The sequence below is a fragment of the Prunus dulcis genome, chromosome 1 (genome assembly GCF_902201215.1).
Source record: "Prunus dulcis chromosome 1, ALMONDv2, whole genome shotgun sequence".
Lineage (NCBI taxonomy): Eukaryota > Viridiplantae > Streptophyta > Magnoliopsida > Rosales > Rosaceae > Prunus > Prunus dulcis.
The window spans coordinates 41237415-41259260 of record NC_047650.1 but is presented as its reverse complement, the minus strand read 5'-3'; the positions used below and the strand labels follow the sequence as shown (position 1 = coordinate 41259260).

General features: G+C 35.5%; 2 protein-coding genes and 1 long non-coding RNA gene across 7 annotated transcripts; 1 reads left to right on the top strand and 2 right to left on the bottom strand.

Moving 5' to 3' along the window:
* Positions 1-194: 194 nt before the first annotated feature.
* Positions 195-10575, bottom strand: LOC117635745 (crossover junction endonuclease EME1B-like). Its single transcript, XM_034370104.1, has 12 exons — positions 10225-10575; positions 8697-8852; positions 8483-8562; positions 7023-7202; positions 6794-6947; positions 6604-6713; positions 5999-6174; positions 4684-4747; positions 4455-4573; positions 3961-4050; positions 3064-3178; positions 195-598 (listed from the first exon to the last, which is right to left on the bottom strand). Exons 1-12 carry the CDS (start codon positions 10544-10546, stop codon positions 419-421), a joined length of 1746 nt encoding a protein of 581 aa, XP_034225995.1. The 5' UTR covers positions 10547-10575; the 3' UTR covers positions 195-418.
* A 584-nt stretch (positions 10576-11159) lies between these two features.
* Positions 11160-15766, top strand: LOC117616493. Of its 4 annotated transcripts, none has more exons than XR_004584145.1 (4): positions 11160-11393; positions 13017-13164; positions 14298-14487; positions 15478-15766. It is a non-coding gene; the product is annotated as an uncharacterized LOC117616493 (long non-coding RNA). The 4 variants fall into 4 exon arrangements; XR_004584144.1 differs by having other exon boundaries at positions 12989-13164; XR_004584142.1 differs by lacking the exon at positions 13017-13164.
* A 746-nt stretch (positions 15767-16512) lies between these two features.
* On the bottom strand, positions 16513-20758 carry LOC117638890 (vacuolar protein sorting-associated protein 60.2). Of its 2 annotated transcripts, none has more exons than XM_034374052.1 (8): positions 20521-20758; positions 20163-20412; positions 19523-19674; positions 18600-18693; positions 17808-17879; positions 17594-17705; positions 17057-17217; positions 16513-16777 (listed from the first exon to the last, which is right to left on the bottom strand). In XM_034374052.1, the coding sequence occupies exons 2-8, from the start codon at positions 20229-20231 to the stop codon at positions 16724-16726; spliced, it is 714 nt and encodes a 237-aa protein (XP_034229943.1). In that variant the 5' UTR covers positions 20232-20412; positions 20521-20758; the 3' UTR covers positions 16513-16723. The 2 variants fall into 2 exon arrangements, with proteins under 2 accessions (XP_034229943.1, XP_034229952.1); XM_034374061.1 differs by having other exon boundaries at positions 16576-16777; positions 20361-20412.
* Between the last annotated feature and the right edge of the window lie 1088 nt (positions 20759-21846).

Below are 21846 nucleotides of genomic sequence, written 5' to 3'. Positions count from 1 at the left end.
GTGTCTTAGGCTTAGCTATTGTCACCTGCACATGTACTCCACTGGGAGACTCACTTCCATTAATGGGTGATACAGCCAAGCACACGTCGCAAATGTTTTCTTTGGTTTTTAAATAGTCATAGTAATATGTTGCATTTACATCATCGTCACAAAAATATGGATCGATTTCGTCTACAACTGTAACAAACTAGCTCTTGAAGAGTGGTACCTCCTTTCCCAATATTCGATGAGATGCTAAGTCTGAATTCTCTTCCCTTTGATATACCAAAACCGCAAGAATATTTACATTTTTTCTTGACATTAATGAGTTGTACTTTACACAGCAAGAACTACTACTTAAGGCTCTGAAAATAACATTTACCAAAAAGGAATCAGAGCGCTACCGCAGAATACAAGTAATAGACAAATCTGGAGTTATTTAAGCCAGTTGACGCCTAAACAAATCAGCACCATCCTCAACATCATCAGTTTTAATGGATCCACTTTGTGCCATAAGTATTCTGTACACTCTCTTGGAACAAACCTCACCCACTCTTCTGTCATCGCGAAGTAAACCTTCAGTTACCAAGTCCTTCAGCAGAAATTCCTTTTGATGAACCTGTCATTTCAATATAGAGCAACCAAGAAAATAGAAAAAAAAACCAAAGTAAATAGAATCTACAAAAAAGTGTTGAATTCTGCCTTGATATAGCAATGTACAAGCTGCTGAATGCAAGCATGCCTTGTGAAAAATGGTATATACATACATATATATATGTAATCAAATATCTATCTTATATCAATGCATATTGCAAAAGCACTAAGCATTAGGAGGGTACAAATTCAACTAAATATACCTTGCAAGTTAACCCTCCAAATCAGTGTACTTTTACAGGCATCAATTAACTCGGTCAAAGAAAAAAATTATACATCATTATAATTTACAGAGGCAAACAAAGCAACTTTGTTCACAGTGACATAAAACAGGCATATCATAATTCTAATTAACATATAGCGGAATTTCATGGCTGTACTGCATAAATGGTGAGTAGTCATTGGACATATTTCTCAGTAGTCATCTGCATTGCACAAACCATAAATGGCTATTCAGGAAGCAGAACCAGCTGAACCTAAAGTTGGACAAAATCCCTTAGAACCGGTTTGGTAAAAGGGGGGATGGTGACAATGACAAGATCCCAGTATCCCCCCACATTGGAAAAGTTGGGCATCTATGGGCAGTCTTTCCTTGCAAGCCAGTTTGCAAGGGAAACTCTGTCCATGGGTCCTATAAAGTGGTATTAGAGCATAGCAAGATTGGAACTATCTGTGATCATGAAGCACTCAAATATGTTCATGGTTAATGACATGGGAATAGCAACACTAAGGGGGCCCATTTAAATGGATCACAACAATCCTACACCCCGAAGTGTGTGGAACTTGATTTTCACTGTTTTAATGGTGGAAAAGATCAACAAGTTGGTTTCATAAATACAACAAGATCAGCTAGTCGGAAATTCAGGGTGGAAAATTTCTTTCAGTTTCAGCAAATACCAGAAAAAGATACTAAGCTTCTGGCTATACAGCGTCAAATCACAGCTGAAAAAAAAATTCCCAGTGGTGAACAGCAGAAAAATAGTGAAATAAAGCAATAAAATTGCAGTTCGAACGAAAATAAGAGTTCTAGGGCAAAGCAACTCTTACAGGAATTCTATAATATGATTTCTGGAATTAAATTAATAAAACTCGAATACAAAGTCTCTTAATAGGCCATTTATATTAGGATTACAGCACCCCTAGCCTGCTAGCCTTACTTATGAAAGTACCTAATAAATCTTAGCCTATTCTCTTTAAAAACTAACCTGGCTACTAATTGAAAGCACTAGGTGTTAGGATTTTGGCTCGTCAAATATGTCCTAATTGGTTTAGGATTGTTTTAGGAAAATTAGAGGTATACCAATTCTTGTCCTAGAGGGATTAGGAAAGAATTTCAGTTTTCCTTATTCAATTTAGGTTCTAGAAGTCTATTAGGATTTGGATAAGTGTAATTTCCTAATCCACTTAGGAATAGGAATTCAATCAGCCTTGGGACATGTAAGCCAACTCTATATCTATAAATAGGGTGTGGCAGGGCTTATTTTAGAGAGGAAAAACAGCCAGAGACAGCTGAGAGTTTTGAGATTAGTTCTAGGGTTTGCAAAAGTTCTGTAATCTCTATTATTAATCAAAGGAGCGGTGATTTCTCTACCTAGAGAAATCACAACTGGACGTATGTAAAAGTTCTGCCGAACCAGTATAATTCTTGTGTGTTTCCAAGTTTTCTAATATTTACTAGTTTAGTCTATTGCCGTCGGTTACATTAAAGAACAAGATCTAGTGTGCGGATTATTTAACACTAGGACTGTAAGTATCATCTATCACATAACATAAAACATAAAACCCTAAGCAAGACAAATAAAAGACAACAAACATAACCTAAATCCCAAACTAATTAGAACCCTAAAATAGGTGGCAAGCGGGGCCCAAGTACTCCTGGAGAGGGAGACTTGTAGATGCTGCCTCTCCATCACATCTCCAAAACAAGCCCTTGAGATTCCTACAGGACCTACAGTATGTTCATGCTTTTAACTTATTAAGGAAGGTTTCCATCTAGTTTCCATGGAAAATGAAAAGGGCAAATGAGAAACATTATAATATATATTTAATGTCGGAAAAACACAAAAAGGGTGTGTTTAGACACCTAAGGAAACTAGATGTGTTAGCACTGCAGTTCACAAAGAATTCATCATCAAAATGGAGGCCGTTGCAGACCATAGCAGCAATCAACTGAACTAATGTAAATTTATAAAATGATTCCAAAACTTGTCAAATATCATCCCATTAGGTTGATGAGCAAAACGTTCTAGAAAACTGTATTCCAAGATAATATGTATCTATGACTTGTCAATAGCCATAAATCCGTTCACTTCTTCCTGGGAAACCAAATGCGCCTAAATTGAAGTGCATATGGGTCTAATGAAGACAGTGTTAGATCAATCAACAAATGTTCATTTATATTTCAGGCAGGTTGAAGCATATTATACTTACCGATACATTTTGATCCATGTAAACACTCAACAGAGATTTCATGGTAGCGTACTTCTTCCATATAGCAATAGCAAACCGTGGCTGTACCTTTGGGATAGCTACCAAAGCTTTTAACCTGGATGCAGAAACTAGTATTAGGTATAAAATAAAAATCCCTGCAGAGTAATGAAAAACTTGTGAAAAACAGACAAACCAAATTAATTTGTATTTTGTACAGAGAAGGCTTGTTGAACAACATATTTTCCGGATGTCTGCTAAAAGTGATTTGACATCTGTAGTTGAGAACACTAATAGGAAGAAAGAAAAAAAACTGAGTGAAACTAAGCCATGCTAGGGTTTGGGAGATTAATTGAAATTCAATTCATAAATATATGTGGAATTCCGGAAATCCAAGTTTAGTTGAGGGGGCTATGGTTCTTTCGAGGCAATGGTTGGAGGAGGGCTTGTAGGAAGGATAGATTGTCCCAACTAACTAGACAACTAGGCTTGTAGGTTTCTCTCAACCCTCTCACTTTCATCACGGTTCCCCTTGTCCTTCCTGTCATATCAAACCCTCCTCAAATAGACGAGACAAAGGAAACTCATCAGCCTATATCTAGATCTCCTGAAACTTAAATAGTGCTCCTTGCAACACAGGGTCATAAAAGCTGGATTGGGACTCTTTGATCCCAAAAAGTGAAGTCAAAGATTCAAATGCCCCTCAAGGAAATAAGAAAGTACACCAGATGAAATATCAAGTAGAACCACACAACCATAGGACATGATTAAAATATGTGTCCAAGCTACAGTTACTCTTGGTGCCAGGAACAATGATTAAGCAGTTCAGTTCAGTTCAGACCCCTAGAAGAAAGCTTCATCTAATCACTGGTCTCTATCTATTAACATCATACTACTCACCATGCGCTCTTATTAATTATATTCCGGTCAACACAGTCCTTAATCATAAGAGGTCCATTAGCATTTACGTCCAGTCTCGTTAACTTCTTTCTGCAATTTCATAAAGGAAAGGTAGAATCAGAACAGTAACCAGTTAAAATATGAAAATGCAGAGAGAGGGGGAGAGAGAGAGAGAGAGAGAGAGAGAGAGAGAGAGAGAGAGAGAGAGAGAGAGAATTTGTCCTTTTTACATAGAAATAAAAACTTTACTGAAAACACAACTATTCCTAGTTGATATTAAACCAGAGCGAAAACTGAATTTCAATGTTCAAAAACTGGGTGAAGCTATGTGAAACTCGTACAAAGTCTTAAACAAAAAAGAAAAGCGTACAATGTAGATGTATATATCAAATCTTGAGACTAGAAAACCTGTCTTCCCTGGGATATGTGTTTTAAAGCATTCTCAAACTGTTATAAGGTTTTAAGTTCATTAGAAAAACAAATGGATCAAACACCTAAATTGGCAGGATGAGAGGCTGCACGTCAAACCAACAATGTGTTCAGCAAGTTCAGCCTCATCTATGCACTGCCTGGAATGTACTTTAAAAAAATTAGTGGTCAATTTTGCCAGCACCTGGTAAAAAAAGGAAGAAGTCAAAATACTAATTAAAAAAACAGATCCATTATTCTGCAAGACATGAATGAAATGTTGGAATCCAAAGCATTTTCTGTTAGTAGTTCAACCTCCTCAACAGGCGGGCGTCTCCAATCATTATCCTTTGTTAGGTTCTTGTACACTTCTTGTTCCCTAACATTGTAAACAATTCCATGAGATGAAGCATTACATCATGACTATTGCACAAACCTAAGAAATAACTATTATGTTATAGGAAAATGGAAAATAAAGATTTCAATTGCCAGGCTCATCACAAACGGTAAACTTGCATCAAGAAATAAATAAATAACAAATTGATAATCTATCAGGAAAAACTACATTCTAAACCAATGTGTTCATACTGCTTCTGAAGACAGTGAAACAATTTAAGTACAATTATGGGGTCCAACAAATGTGACAAAACGCATGCTTGTGACAAACGCATTCAACTGCTACGGGCATAAATGAGGAAACATAGTGTACTTGTAACAAATAAAGCTCAAAAAATTGTATATTTCATATAGCAAGTATAGAGGATTGAATGTCAACATAAAATAAATAGATCCTTTCAATTTCAGTCATTTAATTCATATGATTATTCAACAAGATCACAAAACACGGTTTCAACAGGTAGTTATAATCAACTGATAATACTCAAAAGGTACGTAATTTTAATGAACATTGCATAAGTTCCACCTGTTTTTAAAATTAAAAAAAAAGAGTAAAAAGGGCAAGGAAAAGAAAATAACAAAGCTTGACTTTTCTGGAAATCAGCTCATCTTTACTTATTGCTCGCTTCCATTTGAATGAAATACCAATTATCTACTGAAAGAAAAAAGAATATTTAAGTTCTTAGATAATCAGCTTGTGGAGCCATCATAAAATTGTTTAATGAACCCAAGTTCACAAGCACAAAATTAAAATCTTCGTATATCTAAATTTGATGTTTCATTTATGTTGTGTAAGAAATGGCTGCAGACTTACTTATTAAGAATAAAGAGGGCTGAGACCACTTTGAGCAATTAAGCTTAAGAGCCATATTAATAACACGGCTTTTGTTCTCTACTTAATTTAGTAGGTATTCATGAATTTAGAACCAAATTGATGATAGAAAACAAAAACAAAGAGGCATGCTCATAGTGAAGAAGCAACCTAGACCGCAAGAAAAATAAAAGAACGGTATAAGATAAAGATGTTAGTAACATCATGCGCAGACTGTTTATCTAAATCAGGATAACAATTATGCAGCATCCGTCTAAGAAGAATACATAGAACAGTTTCAGAAGATGAATGAATGAGATGGCATGGTAAAAATTCATCACTATGATATAACACATATATTTACATAATTAAAATGAACTATATATGCACAATGGTAAAATCCTGTTTTCATTAATCTCTCACCTTTTATTAATATATGCCATCAACCTATTTGTAAGATAACACACTGTATAGGATGGATAACGACTTCGAACACTAAAAACATGGTCCAAGAGAGATTCATTGATGACAAGGTTACAAAATTCTTCAGCTTCATACACGAGCAATACATATTGAATCTCTATTCGTTCAGGAGAACTCTGCAATTAGATATTGAGGTTAACATATGCTAAAAATAATAGCAATCTGTGAGGTTAATATATGCTAAAAATTATATCCTCAAAATAATGATCCGGGCCTACCTACACACACAATGCATAAAGATGCACCCCAGTAACTAATCACTATATCATGATCTTTTAAGAGCGAATCTTCGAGTCACACAGGATTCACACTCACAATAAACCTTTGGTATCAGGGTTTATATTTTTATGTGAAAAATGAATTTACCTACTTTTATGATCTATTGGGGGGGGGGGGCATAAAATGTTCAAACCATACAGAAAATATCAAAAATATATCAAATTCCAGCTAATTTTCCTATTATGAAGTTTAGGAGATAATGCTAGTAGAAAAATACTTTATACTGGCGGAGCTTACAAAACTCTTCAATTTCATACACTTATTACCTGCGAAATATGTTCTGGAACAGTCATGGTCCAGACAATTGATCTTTCAATTGGATTTGATGTTATACGGTATGTGATCCCCCTTTCAGCAAACCTTGTAAGCAGATTTCCTACCACAAAAGTTTATATATCTCAGCTACCAGATATGATGTTATTCGGAAAAAGAAAGTGAAGAATATGAAGAGCACACCTCCAACTGACCCCAATTCCACTACTTTAAGGTCAATCTCAGCCACTATGGATTTCACAGCAAACTTTCCTTTTTCCCGCTTTTGTTGTTCTTTCTGAATCTTTTTCATCTCTGCTGCTTCAGCTTTCAGAGCTGCTCTTTGCAACTTCTCTTGCTGTTTTTCATTAATCTCGATTATTTCATTTTTCTGTTAACAAGAATTGGGTAAAGACCGTAAATAGCAACTTACTTGCTTCTTTAGATTCTTTTCTTCCATTAGGCGTATCCTTCCCTCTTTCGCCATCTTCCTTCTACCCATTGCTTCGTCTCTAATACTTTTTTCAGTAATAGCTTTAGTTTTTCTTCTCTGTTTCACAATGTTGCCCATCTGATCCATTCTATTTTCTTTGTCAGGAGGATAATCAAGTACCTGATCTCAGCATGTCATACATTTTAGGATAAACACCCAATGGCATGTAAGGATAGCAGCAAATGAAAGATAGCACACCTCACCTTCATTTAGAATGAGAACACAACGAAATATCAAAACTTTTTGACGTCTCATGAATAGTCTATACATATAATAACATTTAGTTTGAATAACACAGGGCCATAGAAACTAATGACAAACAACTAGAAACTGTCCAAAATAGCTTATTTCTTGATTATTATACATTACAGTTCAACAAATAGAGGGGAAAAAATAGATATTAGACATAACAAGATGATTGTTATACTGCAAGACTGGTGCAGCTAACTCGACTGTCAATGTGAAGATGAAATCAGCAAAACAGCAAACAGAAAACATTCAGAGGAGCTAAAACTTGTTAATTGAGGAAATTGTAGAAGTACAGATTACTTTTCTCCTCCTTAGTAAAAGCAAATGCAGAGGAGCTAAAACTTGTTCTCATTATGTTGTACATCAGTGAAGGAGATTACTTAAGGATGCTGAACTGGGCTGGGTTATTCCACCCAATTGCAGATCGATTCCATTTTAGAGTCATAAGTAGTTTGAGGGAGAAAAACAACGGTAATCTGAAACTGTTGGGTACTGGCATTTTTTTCCAGTGGTTTTGTTGGAAAGCAACAAAAGGAATTTTGAAATTAATAGAAAAGAGGATGAAGAGTTTCTTTGGGACAGAGTAAGGTATTGGACTTCACTTTCACCATCGGTTTCTCCAAGTTTCAAAATTTAGCTCTCTGCATTGGAGGGCTTCACTTAATAATAGTCTTTATTAATGTCTTTTGTACTTTTGTTTGCTGGTTTTGTATTGTACGCAATGGACAACTTGTCCACAACTCTATATTTTAACAAACCTACTAATAAATTTTATTTCTTATCCAAAGAAATATGATACTCATTTATTTTTATTTTTTTTAAGTACCCAAAAATCTATCCCAAAAAACAATATACTTTAGGTTGCTAGATTTTAATAAATTTTTAAAAACACTCATAACTTTCATTTCAATCAACACTTCTTTCACTAAATTTTCACCAGTCCCTTCTGAAATGTCTTCATCAAGTAGTCTTGACATCCAAATCATAATGAATTTGAAATTTATTAAGGTTAGGAATCATGTATTGCCTACATTTAGAAAATATAATCCCTCATAGAAATTAACAGAACAAAACACACTTGTAACAAGAAGCATGTCTCAGAACAATCAAACATAATTAGTAAACATCATAGACCAGGCTATCAATTGTACCTGATTAATATCAAAAGCATCTTGCAAAGAAACAGGATGCGCAGAACAGTCCTCAGACATATGTGCTAGACTGTCATGTCCTGATAAACATGTATGTGTCCATATTAAAAGGAAAAACATATTCCAGGGAGTAGAGTCATTTTGTTGAACATTTTGAAATCTAAGCTGATAAATAACCATAACCAAAGGTATGACAGATACACGAAAAACATACCAAGAGAAGATGTGGATTCAACAAATCTGGAACTCCAATCTAAGCCCTTCGCCACACCAAAACCACTAGCAATTGATTTGTTATCCTTCCCCCTTTCCCTTCCAGAACTACTTTCAGACTCATTATCAGATTCCAGAAATACCAAGTCATTAATGCCTGAATGTAAACAAAACACAGTATACATGAGAAAAAACTTCAACATTTGCAAACTAAAATAAAATTTTCAACAATATTTAAATCACAGGGTGATTCTGTTCATACCGGAAAGTTTATTTCCAAATTATTTTCCATTTATAGTACGACATTCTATTAGAAAAATAAATAAATCATAAAAGGCTTTTTCTCAACACTCTTTAAATTAAAATTCAAAATTAACAAAAATTATACAAAAGAAAAGAGGCAATGCCGACCTGGCCAAAGAAGACCAGCTTCACTGGCTTGAGAAGGCCGACATGGTTCTAGCTCTAGCCTTCTCAAGCTATGAGGCTTACCTCCCTTGCTGCGTTTTTGTTTTTTTTTTTTTTTTTTTTTTTCTAATTCGAATTAATTTTAGTTTTAAGTTTGTAACAATAGTGATGTATAGCAACTAATACAGAACAGTATGGAATGTGATAAATGTTTCTTTCGAGGTAATTCCCACTTTCTCTCGGCCTTTTGATGAATGGCTGCTGCATAATTTGAAAAGTAAGGTATTTTTGTACAAAATCTGCCTTGGAATTTAGTTTTTTTTGCTATATTACAGCATTTCTAGAAATGGCGTTGTAATCATATCGTTAATCCTAGTTATGAACCTCCAGTTATTATGGCTGAGATAATAGTTCAATTTGCCAAGGAGTGGCATGAGGCTAACTTGGTTATGAACTGTAAGCCTGCTAGAGAAACTGTGCAACTTAAATGGCATTCTCCTCAAGCCGGTAGGGTTAAAACTAACGTAGATGGCAGCTATAAAAGTGGTGAGGCCAAAACTACTGCAGGTGGTCTTTTAAGGGATTCTAATGGCGACTGGTTGGGTGGATTTAGTGTAAATATTGGTGCTGTATGGAGACAGAACTTTGGGGACTACCTTATGGATTACAACTTGCTTGGCAAAATGAATTAAAGAACATTGATGTTGAAATGCCAAGATAGGGTTGTTGTTGTTTAGTAATGTTTTCATCTTCGTATAGGCTTCTTCCCCAATTTCACCCAAAAATAATTATAATCTTAACATAGGCTTCGGCCAGATCGGGATGTCGTTGTATACATAACAGTTCTTATGATGGAAATAAAAAATTTAATAACAAAACAAAACAAAAATTTGAAATGAACTGAATCAATTTAACCAACAAAAAGAAAATAATATGATTAAACACCAACCATAACAATTAAGAAACAAAGCATAAACAAGAAGTTCACACAAAAACCAAAATGGCAAATAACTAAGCATTTTCCACAAAGCACACAAAAATCGAGTGTAAGCCCAGAAACCCTAGTTCAAAAAAATGCGTGAAATAATAACAGAAACCAATCAATCAATCAATCAACCAACCGGAGAACTTGATCGGGGAATCTGAAACGCTTGCTTGGGAGTCGGAAGGGGCTTTTGAGCATGGAGACTCGTCAAGGACCCTGAAGTAGTGGGGTGAGGTGGGGCCTGGTGGCTTCCGTGTCGGTCTGGTCAGGTCGTCGTCGTCGTCAAGGACGAGAACCGGAGTCTGAGTATTGAAGTTTGGGTAGGGGTAGAGTTCGGTTCGGCGTTTCTTATTAGAGCAGTGGAATGGTTGGAATGGAGGAGGTGAGGAGAGGGCATTCTGGTCATTTTCTTCTTCTTCTTCGTCGGAGAGGACGATTGGCTGCTGATGCTTCGACATTTGAGACTGCGAGTGAAGAGGGACTCAAGAGAAAGAGATGCGTTTAAAAAAATTTCAGCGGCAACCGGTTTCTTTTACCCGGTTAAAAGAAGGCAACCCGTTTTAGAGTTTTTTTTTTTTTCTTTTTTGGTTGAAAAAGATTTTTTATTTTTTTGCTTTTAATCACAAGTTGTCCGTTCGCAAAATTATCACATCTGATCTTTTATATATATTTTTTTATACATAATTGGTCCTTTACATTACAAACAAAGCATACATCAAATTGGTCCATATTGTAACTCTGTCAAAACTTCTATTAAATTGTTAATGTGACATATATGTGAAATCCACACTTCAATTGATATAAAGTCACAAGTCTTTAAAAAAAAATAATAATAATTAAGAATATTTGTGTAACTATTATATGAACTTTTAGCTATGTGCCCAATTACTACTTGAACTTTCAAATTTTACTGTCAAATTAACCACTCAATTTTACAAAATGTAGCAATTGACTTTTTACATGTAATTCTATTAAAATTTCCGTTAAATAAAAAATCACACGTTGAATAGAATTCCCATGGTTTGAATTTATTTTCTTCAAACTCTATCAAAGGGTAAAATCGAAATATTGGGTGAAAAGAATTATTCGGGGGTGGGATCAGCAAATTTAGGGGCGCAAATAGAATTCCACGAATACTTGATCTAGTCTCTGGACTCTGGAGCCTCCCCGCACTTCTGAAAAGAAAGAGCAAGCCTCTCGACACTTGCATTTTCAGTCCAACCCATTAGAGCCCTCTCTGCTGTGCGCCCTCCATCTTCATCTTTCATTTTCAGTCCCAGCTCCCTCCTTTCAGTCTCTTGCTCGGTAAGTGTATGCTGTAATTTTTGTTTTTAATTCCTATTGTATTTATGGGTTTCCTGAATAATCAAATATTGTCTGTTTCCAAAGGAAAAAAGAAGAATTGAAAATTGTTTGATTATAATTTGAAAATCAGCAAGCATGTTTTTATTTTTGTTTCATTATTAGTATTGATTGGAAAATTGGCCGCCACCAACTTCCTCTTGCCCCATTCACCCATCGAGCAGTGAAATTTTTAAGTATTATTTGGTATATATGCTTTTGTATCTGGTTTTTATGTTTTTGGTTCTTGTGTTTGATTTGTAAGGATTGATTTTTTAGTGTGTTTTTGGTTAGTGATTATCACACATTTGCAATTATTTGTTTGGGTTAAATCTGCTGCCCAAACCAATCAAACTGCCCAAAAGGGATTGTGTTTATAGGTTCAAGTGTGCGGTCGGGGCTCGAACCAAACTAATGCGTTCCTTGCCCACCCATTGATTATGGGATGTAGCTTATTTTTGGTTGCTAGATGTCCAACACTCCTTTCTTTTGATACTTGAAAATGTAACAGTAGGATTTGGATTGTTTAGATGTCTTCCTCTTTTTCTTTTCCTTTTGGTTTATAAAGAACAAAACAAAGTCTGCTTATCTGAAAACAAAATTATTTCACTGGGTGGCAGTAAGAATCAAGTGAAAGGTCATCTGTACGATGATTGGATGATCAATTCAGATCATTCTTAAAAGTGCTTATTTGTCTAAGAGGTACTTTGTGTCATTACTGATATTTATATTTGAAAGCTGTATACTTTGTTTTTATGAAAAAACTGCAAGGGGCATATTTAAGATGTGCAGAAACCATTATCCAAAGATAATGTGTCATGCCCTCTTTCGAATAACAGTGACAAATGTTTTTGCATTATAATTTTCTCAAATTTCGATGTGTAAATTAATTATGTAATAATTGAAAAATATTCTCAGATAGAAATGATTTCTTAATCATATCTTGCAACTTGAGTATCTGCAACTCCATAGCTGTGTCCTCTTCTTCAACTTCAATGTGTAGATTTTGTTTATAAGGTTGGACAGTTATAATTGCCAACTTAGTAGCAGCATAAGCTTAGCTAAGATGTCTTTCGTCTTTTTAACTCTGCCTATAATAGAGCAGGTTTTCTCTTTGTTGTCGATCGAGGATAACTTATCCTCTTGATTATTAATACAAAAGTTTGTATTAAAAAAAAAATATAGTAGCAGCAAAACCTAAATAAAAATCAACCTTCTTGGCCACTTACTGAAATGATGAGGTGATTCTTTACCACAGAGAATAACTTATAATTTTAATTCTAAGTTTGAACCATACTGCACCTATACTTCAAACTTTTTCCAGTGGAGGTATCAAATATAGATACGGATATGATAATACATGCTGGGAAATGAAGTATTGTTAACTTTTCTATTTTGCTGGATACGGTGTCGATACAGAACTGATACTCACAGGAAACTGTCCCAATACGGTCAAGATACGGCTAGTGGTTATTTAGAAATTGTTTGAAAATTTATGTGGTATTTTTTAATATTATAACAAATATGGGGTCGAAATGTGAATTTTAAAACTTGGCCAGATCACACCCAGCCTATTTTTCTCAACAGAAAGAGGAAAAGCTAGGTTTTCACATTTGAAAAGAAACTGTGGCACCAACCAATTCAAAGATCCAGAAGGAAGAAGGAAGAAGAAAGAAATTTCAAAAGGACCTCTTCTTCTCCACTGAAAGTTCTGCTTCTGCATCTGCTACACCAGGTCTTAGCCCACGTTAACTTGTTGCTCCTTCACTTACTTTGCAGATGTATTAGAGTTAGTTTATTCATTATAACCAAATCCAAATCCTGTCCAGATTCTATCGAGTAACAAGAAATTAAAACTCTTTTATGAAAGATATTTTCGAACAAGAAATGGGTAGTGGGGGGGATTTGGGCACTTCTAGTGCTAATGATGCTCATGATGTGGAGTTATAACCAATTCATTCATTATAACCAATTTTGTATTTAAATTATTTAAAATATATATTTACATTATTTTAATTGTCGTATCCTTGCTGTACTTGTATCCTAGTTTTTGGACATTTGTTGTATCAACATATCGTATCGTTATACTCGTACCTGTGTCCAGGCAATGAGTATTACAGTTAAGTAGCACTGAGTGAAGATGGCTTAAGATAAATAAGTTTTTATTTTAGATAATAAAAACATGTACTCATGCTAGATTCTCTTCTTAGAAAGGCTGAAATTTTGAAGATTTAATGGGATTCTTTAGGCTTGCCCTGATTTTCTGGTTCCTTGCTGAATATGGTTTTTATTTTGAACTCCCTTTTCGAGTGATCTTTTGTTGGGTTGGTAAGTCCCAATCTTACCAATGTGTGTACATGTAGGACCTATGTAAAAAGTATTTGAAGACATTTCCATGAGAAGTTAGTGTTCTGTTCTGTTTCTAATGCCCAACTGAAGGGAAAGGAAATAATTTTATATGTTATAATTTGTGTTTGTAGGCCATTACTAAGAACTAGTGTTTGAGTTGTATACACGTTCACATCACTTGAGTTCAGACATGAACTCTTACATTTTCCCCTGTGGGACTCTAAATGGGATGCTGATTTTTCAGTTGTGATAATGTATTTGTTATTTATAATGTTTATAATCTAACTTTGTTATTTAGTTTTTATTAATCGAAGGCTGGTGTACGATCTGCATATTCTGTATATTATGCATTTGGTTGCCATGAAAACAAAACCCTAAAAGAAAATTTTATTTCTTATGTTGCTGAAAAACACTTAGAAAGTGGAAATTTGTAGCTTCTGAAAAATATTATGTTTTGTGTTTGTTTTATTTTAAGTTTTGTTGTGTGATTCTTTGGACGTTTTTGTTGAAATGTAGCAGAAAGTTTTACAGGCTCTGAGCTAAGCAGAAAAATGGTATTAATGAGGGGAGAGCCACTAGTAACGAAGCTTGCAGTGTTGGCCAAGTACGTGGTTCTTCCTGGAGCCATGGTCGCCGCCCTCATCTATTCACCTCCTGATTACACTTCTTCCAAGAACGATCCAAAGTCCACCAAATAAGATGTAGCTCGGTCAGTACCTTTTCCTCTTTGCTAAAACTCTGGTTTCATATATCTGTTGTGATTTGAATGACCTGGCAAGTGTATGTGAAATTTCCATTTAGTGCTTTTTGACTTTGCCTTTTAAGGCCTTCAATTATTATTATTTGTAGAATTCTGTGTAGGTACCAGTGCTATAGATATTACCCACATATATGTTGCCCTGGATGTGGTTAAGGTACTATAGGTACTTAATTGTTTTCAAATACGTCTTATATCCATCGGATATAAGAAAACGAAATTATTATATACCTTTGTTTTTTGGTTGCTAAAAATGAGAGGCTTTCACGGTGGAGCTTGGCAGGAGTGTGGTTCTTTGGGAGTTTGAGGTTTATGATAGATATGAGTGTCGGTGTTATAGGGTGAGATGATGAGAGTGTGAGACCCACATTTATGTGAGTGAAAGAGAAGATTGGGTTAAGTGGTGTGTGGCTATTCATTAGGGGTATATGGTATTTCCATTTGCAATTTGCTCAAAATTTTTTATTTGCATGAAGGAAAAGGGTTCGCACATCACCATGGGTGCTAAAAGTGGTCGGCTTTGTAAAAAACTTGACGAAATAAGAGAAATTAACTTTGGCTATATTTAAAACCATATTGTGCTTTCCCAGGATATGCTATATTTTCATTCCCCTTGAATTTCAACAAGCAGACAGAATTTGTTATGAGATTGTGTAAAGTCGAAATATAGGTAGCTTGATTATGTGCTTTTGATTAAGTCTGCATGCTCTAAAGTATTATGTAAATCAACTCCAGAGTGCAGTCTCGTGATCTATAGTAGTTCTCCACTAAAATGTTCAAGTTTATTTCGAAATTTTGTTTTCTATTGCTTATTCTTCTTGCATACATCTCAGCTTTGATACCTCTTTTCGTATTTTCTTACACAGCTGGGATATGAGAGTGATTGTTTAAGAAAAACGAAAATTGTGCCGGATAACTGATCGTAAATTTCCTTTTGTACAGGGCCGTACTGCATAGAAGTGGATGTTGGAGATGTGCTCGCCTCCCGTTCAAATTTCGTATGGAATAATCTGAGCCTAATAGTTGCTCAAGTTGAGGGATTTTTCCTGCTTTCTTTGAAGAACTTTGACATGAACTCTTTAAATGTACTTCCTTATTACCAGATTTCCTCTGTCAATCCCTTAATCAAATGACTCTCGACGAAGAACACTTGATTACAATAATTGTTAGATGATATTTGCCAGACTTGGTTAGGGATGAAATCTCATTGGATGACTAGTGCTGCGACTGATGATATGTTTTGTTCACAACCTGTCCCAGCAGCTCTCTGTTTCTTGTCACAAAACGTAAACCTTGATTAGGATTTAATTTGTTGAGGCTTTTTCTAATCAGTGGGGGAGGGATTCGAAGGTTGAACAACTTCCAGCATTGGAGAAGCAATATAGTTGGCTTTTAAGTGATTGGAATTAAAATGTGGGACTTGAGTTTCATATTGTGGTTCAAGTCCGGACCCATGGCGTATGTTTTCTGTGGTAATTTTACACCATGTCCAAAACCAAGTAATTTCAACCCGCATTTTCATTATAGTTTCAAGGTAAATTCTAGATGCTAATCCTAAATCATGAACACTTAACTATTGAGAAAACTTCTTGGCAGATACAGTTGCAACGTAATCGTGTAATTTTTCAGTCCAAAATTGCTCATGCCATTGGTACCACTACTTCCATTAAACAAATTATGTATGACTTTTGGAACATTCAGAATGTCCATCAAAATGGAAAAGACGCTGCTGGTTATGTCATTTGTAATTCCCATGGCATACTAGAGGCTGAACAAGCACATGGTTTGAAATTTGGTCTTTCTTCTGGTAGTCATTCTGGTTTTGATAATCTAATTATTTAAGGGCTTATCTGATTTCTCAAGCAACGAAAGCCTCCGCCATGGCGCATTTTATTTTTATTTCAGGTATCCAGAATCTTTGTCAAGATACTGAACCTGTCTGATTATTTTTCTTAGTCTTCAGATGTCTTGAGCCTAAATAATAACGAACTTGTGTGATTTCATCTTTCATTCCAAATCTCAGTAATATTTATTATGAAATGTCGAAAACCAAACTATTTCATGTATATAATAGCCAATCACAATGCGTGAATTTGAACACTAAATAAATTCACTTCTGCACAATACGTTTATAACGAGGTTGCTCCATCCAGTTCCTCATGCACAAGATACAGCGAATGCAAAACCCCTAACCACGAAGTGACGCCCGGGGGACAGCTGGTAAACCCAATTCGTCCTCAGCCTGCCAGCAGTAAATTTTAAAGAAGAATTAGCACAGGGCAACAATGATGGGTGGCATGTGGCCAGTGGAGTAAGTACTCCCCTCCACCCGGTGCCACCACCCAAATAAATAAACAATCATTCCAATGACGAGGTGGAAGCTGAGGCCGAAGACTTGCCTCTTTCGTTCAACACACATTTTCTCGTGAGATAGAAACAGTGTTCAAATTTTTTTTAAAAAATGGTATTTTAACCATAAGACAAATGTGCGTTTCAGCAAACAAATTCAATACACTTGTACCTGGGCATTGGATCTGCCCGCTGGAGCTGCTGCATGTCCTATGGGTGCCGAAGGCAAGTGGAGCTCTGCATCTAAATCAGATTCCTTATCAGGTTGGAGATAGGAGGGAACGCCATCGGCTTCGGTTTCCAAACCCATGTCTGCTTCTAGAGCATCCAGCTCTGCAGACAAGATTGAAATACAGTTGGGCAATTAAAAACAGAACAAGATTGCATCAGAACATGGAGTCATATGCATTGATGCTTTATATGAGACCACAATAGGTCTTAATCCAGTACTATTGACAAGTAAAGTCACTTAAAAGTTTGCGCGCAAGATGAACAAGACAGTTTCACCTAGCCTATATTCTAAATCCCTTATTTCAGAACCTACAATCTTGTCATGCAGACAAATCACAAATCAGCTTTTGACACTCTTTGCATGATTTACTTCACCCAAGCCTCTGGGTGAAATTAATCAGAAAGTTCTCTTCTTTGTATGGAACCTGTAGCCAGTATATCCTTCAATATTTAAGAATTCAATGATTTCTAAGCTTACCACCCATAAGATCCTCCTCATCAATGTCATCAGGAACATTATAGCTTCTACCAAGAGTCTCTTGAATTTCATTGCTTACATCCATCAGGTCCATCATTTCATCTTGCAAATTCTATGGCAAACGAGTATTCACATGTCAGTAAGAGATACTTTCAAACGTACAAAGCATGGAAGCAACGGGAAACAAAAAACAGAAGAGAGTACTGCTACTGACATCAATATCTTGAATCTTCACCGTTTTCATCATTCCTTTTAGCTCCTTGTTGGCAGATTTCAGAGCTGTCATCTGTGTAAAACATATCAAAGTTAATTTCCAAACAAAATCTTACTGCAGAAAATATGCCTCCATGGAATCTACATTTAGAAATCTAAATGGATACCAGGAATGAGTACAACAGAATCTAGGACTTATACCAATCACATATTTATAAGCAAAAACCCTCCCTATACACAAATGGTCCATCTCCTACCTCTCATGAGGTAGGCAGCAGGTTCCAATCAGGGTACAGAAAAAGCTCCTCCTCAACAGCCTTGAACTATGCCCCTTGGGGTGCTACCAAGGAAAACCAACAATTTTAAGGTGAATATAGTATAGCCCCAGTTCAACCAAATTTGATGTAGCATAGAGTGACTCTCCAACATGTTGCAAATCAGTAACTACCTCATTAATTTGGGCATCTTACTTATCCTTCTTCCTCCCTTTTATGAGAGGAAAGAAGGCATCTTATCCATCTAAATACATGTCATTAAAAAAAAAAAAAAAGACAGGGTTCATACCCCCAGCCCTCAAGGCTAAAGGTGTAGTTTCACCAATAAAAAGATAAAAGTTCGTGGTACAGTGTCATTTGTTATGCTGAGCTACGACATGCATTATCCTCCAATCCTCACATTTGACAATCAAGACAATCCAACACATGGACATGGTGAGACTAATAGATCCTTATACGTATACACTCCATAAAAAACATGTGAATATAATCACAAAATTTAACAGCTAAAGACGTACCGTTTGCTGAGCATCTTTTATACCCTCTGAGGCAAAAGCCACTTGGTCAAGGTTAAATGTCTGATTATACAGCATGTCACGCTGTCCTTCATACCTGTGTCCAGTGTGTCCAGAAACTTAATGAATTAAAACAAATCATTGAAGAAAAAAGGATAATGGAAATTGAATCATACAGTATATTCACCATACCCCTTACAATTTGCAAAATGTATCAATCAAATTCTAGATGCCAAAGAGAATGATCCCAACATTAATGGCAAATAAAAAAAATGTGTTTGCATAAATGTAACCCTATCTCACTCATTTCGATGTCCCAGTGACAACCTAAATTTTGTATTTCACGATGCAAAAGATTCTATTTTTATTTGAGGCCAGACAATGCAAAAACTTAAACCTTATGCCTTCAATTAGCTACACCACGCTCTAGAAAATCTAAGTACATGCACATACTCATCTGTATGCATGCCTACTTAATATTCCACTGGAGCATAACCTTCTAGCACTACTGTTCACACTTCAGTTGCCCATCATGTTTATGTGAATTTTTGTTCCAACAATATCATTCCAAGTCTTCAATCAACCACTTACGTCCAACACATAAGTATCCATTCTTAACCCTTCTGATGTCACAAAAATATTTAACCATTCTTCCTATTTCCCCAGTCGTAACCTTCTTAAGCATCCATTCTTAACCCTTCTGATGTCACAAAAATATTTAACCATTCCTCCTATTTCCCCAGTCGTAACCTTCTTCAAAGATTTGAATCAAATACCAAGCTTTTCTGAAAAGTCCAAATAAACCAACTTCCAAATCCTGATAAAACTGCTGACTGATTTCACATGAATGAAACATGCAACAAAATAGGGGAAACATAAATCACATAGAGGAGCAATAAACCATTAACATGAAGGGGGGCACTTACATTCGCTTTTGCTTGAGAACCCTCATGGCCCGAGACTTAACAGCTTCTTGTGCAGGACCAGGCCTTGTCTTCTTGATCTGCTCTTTGTATCTATTAAGTTCAATATCAAGCTTCTTGATCTTCTCATCCACTGTTTCGCCTCTTTTATTAATCTGTTGCATAATAATGTTTACTTCACCCAACAGTTCTAGCAGAATCCCAAAAGAAATTGTAAAGCTGAAATATTCAAACAAGAGTTGCTCGGAAACCAAGCATCAAATTAGTTACAACCATTATCGATTCTAAAGCTGGTCATAATGATTTGACTAAATCTTCACTCTTGATTATAGTAGGGTTTCTCATTACCTGGCTCTCCCAACAGATATTGAATATGGGTTTGTAACAAGATGGATACACCAGTTAGTTGGCAATACTTAAAATTGTTCATGACCCATTTTTGGCAATTATGCATTTTGTTAATGTTTCCCATATTACCAATCTAAACATATTAAAGCAAAGAAGAGAATACAAGTTGAAAAATCCAGGATTCTTCCCAAGTAACCTAAAGAACAATAAAAACCTGATTACCCCAACCCTAATTCTGCGATACCCAACAATAGCTTTAGGAAATAAACTAGAAGAGTAGAGAGAGAGAGAGGACCCTTTCGGAGGCATCTCCAACAGACGGCGGAGGTTCTTTTTCTTTCTTGACACCGAAGACCCTCTTCATCTTCTCACGTACTTCTCCTCCTTTGACCTAAGCTACGACCGATTCAACCAAGCTTTTTCTCCCAAAGCACTTGAACACAACACGCAGAGAGAGAGAGAGAGAGAGAGAGAGAGAGAGAGAGAGCAATACTTGAATGGTCTGCTTCAGCAAATCACCCCCTTTTGTAGTCAATGGGATATATCTGAAACCAAGGCAGAGCATTCAATCAGAAAATTTAATGTGGTTTCTCATTACATACAAAAAGAAATCCAAATCTACAAAAACCCAATAAGATTTCCATCAAACTTACCAGGAAAATGGGAATTTTCAACTCAAAGTTGATGAGAGGAAAATAAGAGGAGGACGATTGATGGGATCCGAGCTCGATCAGTTCAATATTCGCTTAGCCCTAACTAATTTTGGGAAATTTCTGAATATCGAAAATGCAAAATTGGGATTTTTCTAGGTGGGTTCGCTATTCCTTCCCAGCGGCTTCCTTTCCTTTGCGTCTTGGACAGAAAGCTATCAAAAGTTCAAAACTCACCAACAAGAAAACAAAATGTACTTTTTAAAAGGAATACGCTTTGTTTGTGTGTTTGTTTTTTGTTTTTTGTTTTTTTTTTGTTTTGGTGAAAGGAAAACGCCTTTCAATTAACCCAAAGGGTTAAATTATGATTTGCATTCTCTGTAGCCCTAATTAATTTTGGGATTTTTTTTTTTTTTTTTTAGGTGAAGTTCCAATTTGTACACGGCGGTTTGCTTCGGATTAGAAGGGTTTTACACGGCTAATCCTTTTTTCTTTTGCATTTTTTCAAACTTCATTATTCGAATTACAACAAAACAATAATTCGATAACATACATTTTTTTTTTTTCATTTTCATGTAATGTCATCAAAATTCAATGTGCTATCAAATTAATAGTTTTTTTTTTTTTAATGCGGCAAATTAATAGTTATAACCTAAAGATTAATAACTTCAATTAAACATCATTATTAGCATCTTTATCTAGTTATTAGTCAATAAGAGACCTATAAGTATAAAATAAAAGAATATAAAAGTTTATACAATCAATATGTCCGGTTTAATTCAACTCAGTTTATAAAAGCTCAAAATTGACCCCAAATTGGACCATTATTGTTTGGTCTAGTTTTAAATCGGGTCATGTGGTCAGTTGTTTTGAATGTGTTGGTCAAAATGTTGATGGTGACATGTTGTAGAGATTATTCACCTACAAGTGGGTGCAAATGAGTGATGTATTGCTGTGATCTTAGCTTCTTTCAAGTTGCTGTGGCCAAGTTGAGAACGGGCTCACGACAGTAAAGTTCTAGGTCTCAACTACAAGACCTTTTAAATTGAAAATGTGTTTGATAGTATCACCGAGTTCGGTAGCTTGGTGGTGGCACTAGGCTCGATAGCTAAGTGGTTTCAAATAACTTAAGAAATGCAGGTATCTCAAGGAATTCGGATGAATTAGATGATGTTCAAAAATTGACTTTGTAAATGACAAACAAAGAAAATCTTGTTGATGTATGAAATAGATGATCGAAATAGGGAATGCCCAAGAACTCAAAACAGTTTTTTGAGTTTTGTTTACGGAAGTTACATGAAATCCTTAAAAAAAACATTAAAAACTATG

Bases quoted from the DNA above. Each gene is read 5' to 3' on its own strand.
- LOC117635745 (XM_034370104.1), bottom strand. From the start codon at position 10,546: ATGTCGAAGCATCAGCAGCCAATCGTCCTCTCCGACGAAGAAGAAGAA. The intron at 8,853-10,224 runs GTTGGTTGATTG...GTTTACATTCAG, and splicing joins TTCCCCGATCAAGTTCTCCG to GCATTAATGACTTGGTATTT. The intron at 6,175-6,603 runs GTAATAAGTGTA...ATCTAATTGCAG, and splicing joins TTCCAGAACATATTTCGCAG to AGTTCTCCTGAACGAATAGA.
- LOC117638890 (XM_034374052.1), bottom strand. From the start codon at position 20,231: ATGAAGAGGGTCTTCGGTGTCAAGAAAGAAAAAGAACCTCCGCCGTCT. The intron at 17,880-18,599 runs GTACGTCTTTAG...TGTTTTACACAG, and splicing joins TAAAAGATGCTCAGCAAACG to ATGACAGCTCTGAAATCTGC. The intron at 17,706-17,807 runs GTCAGTAGCAGT...CGTTTGCCATAG, and splicing joins TGAAGATTCAAGATATTGAT to AATTTGCAAGATGAAATGAT.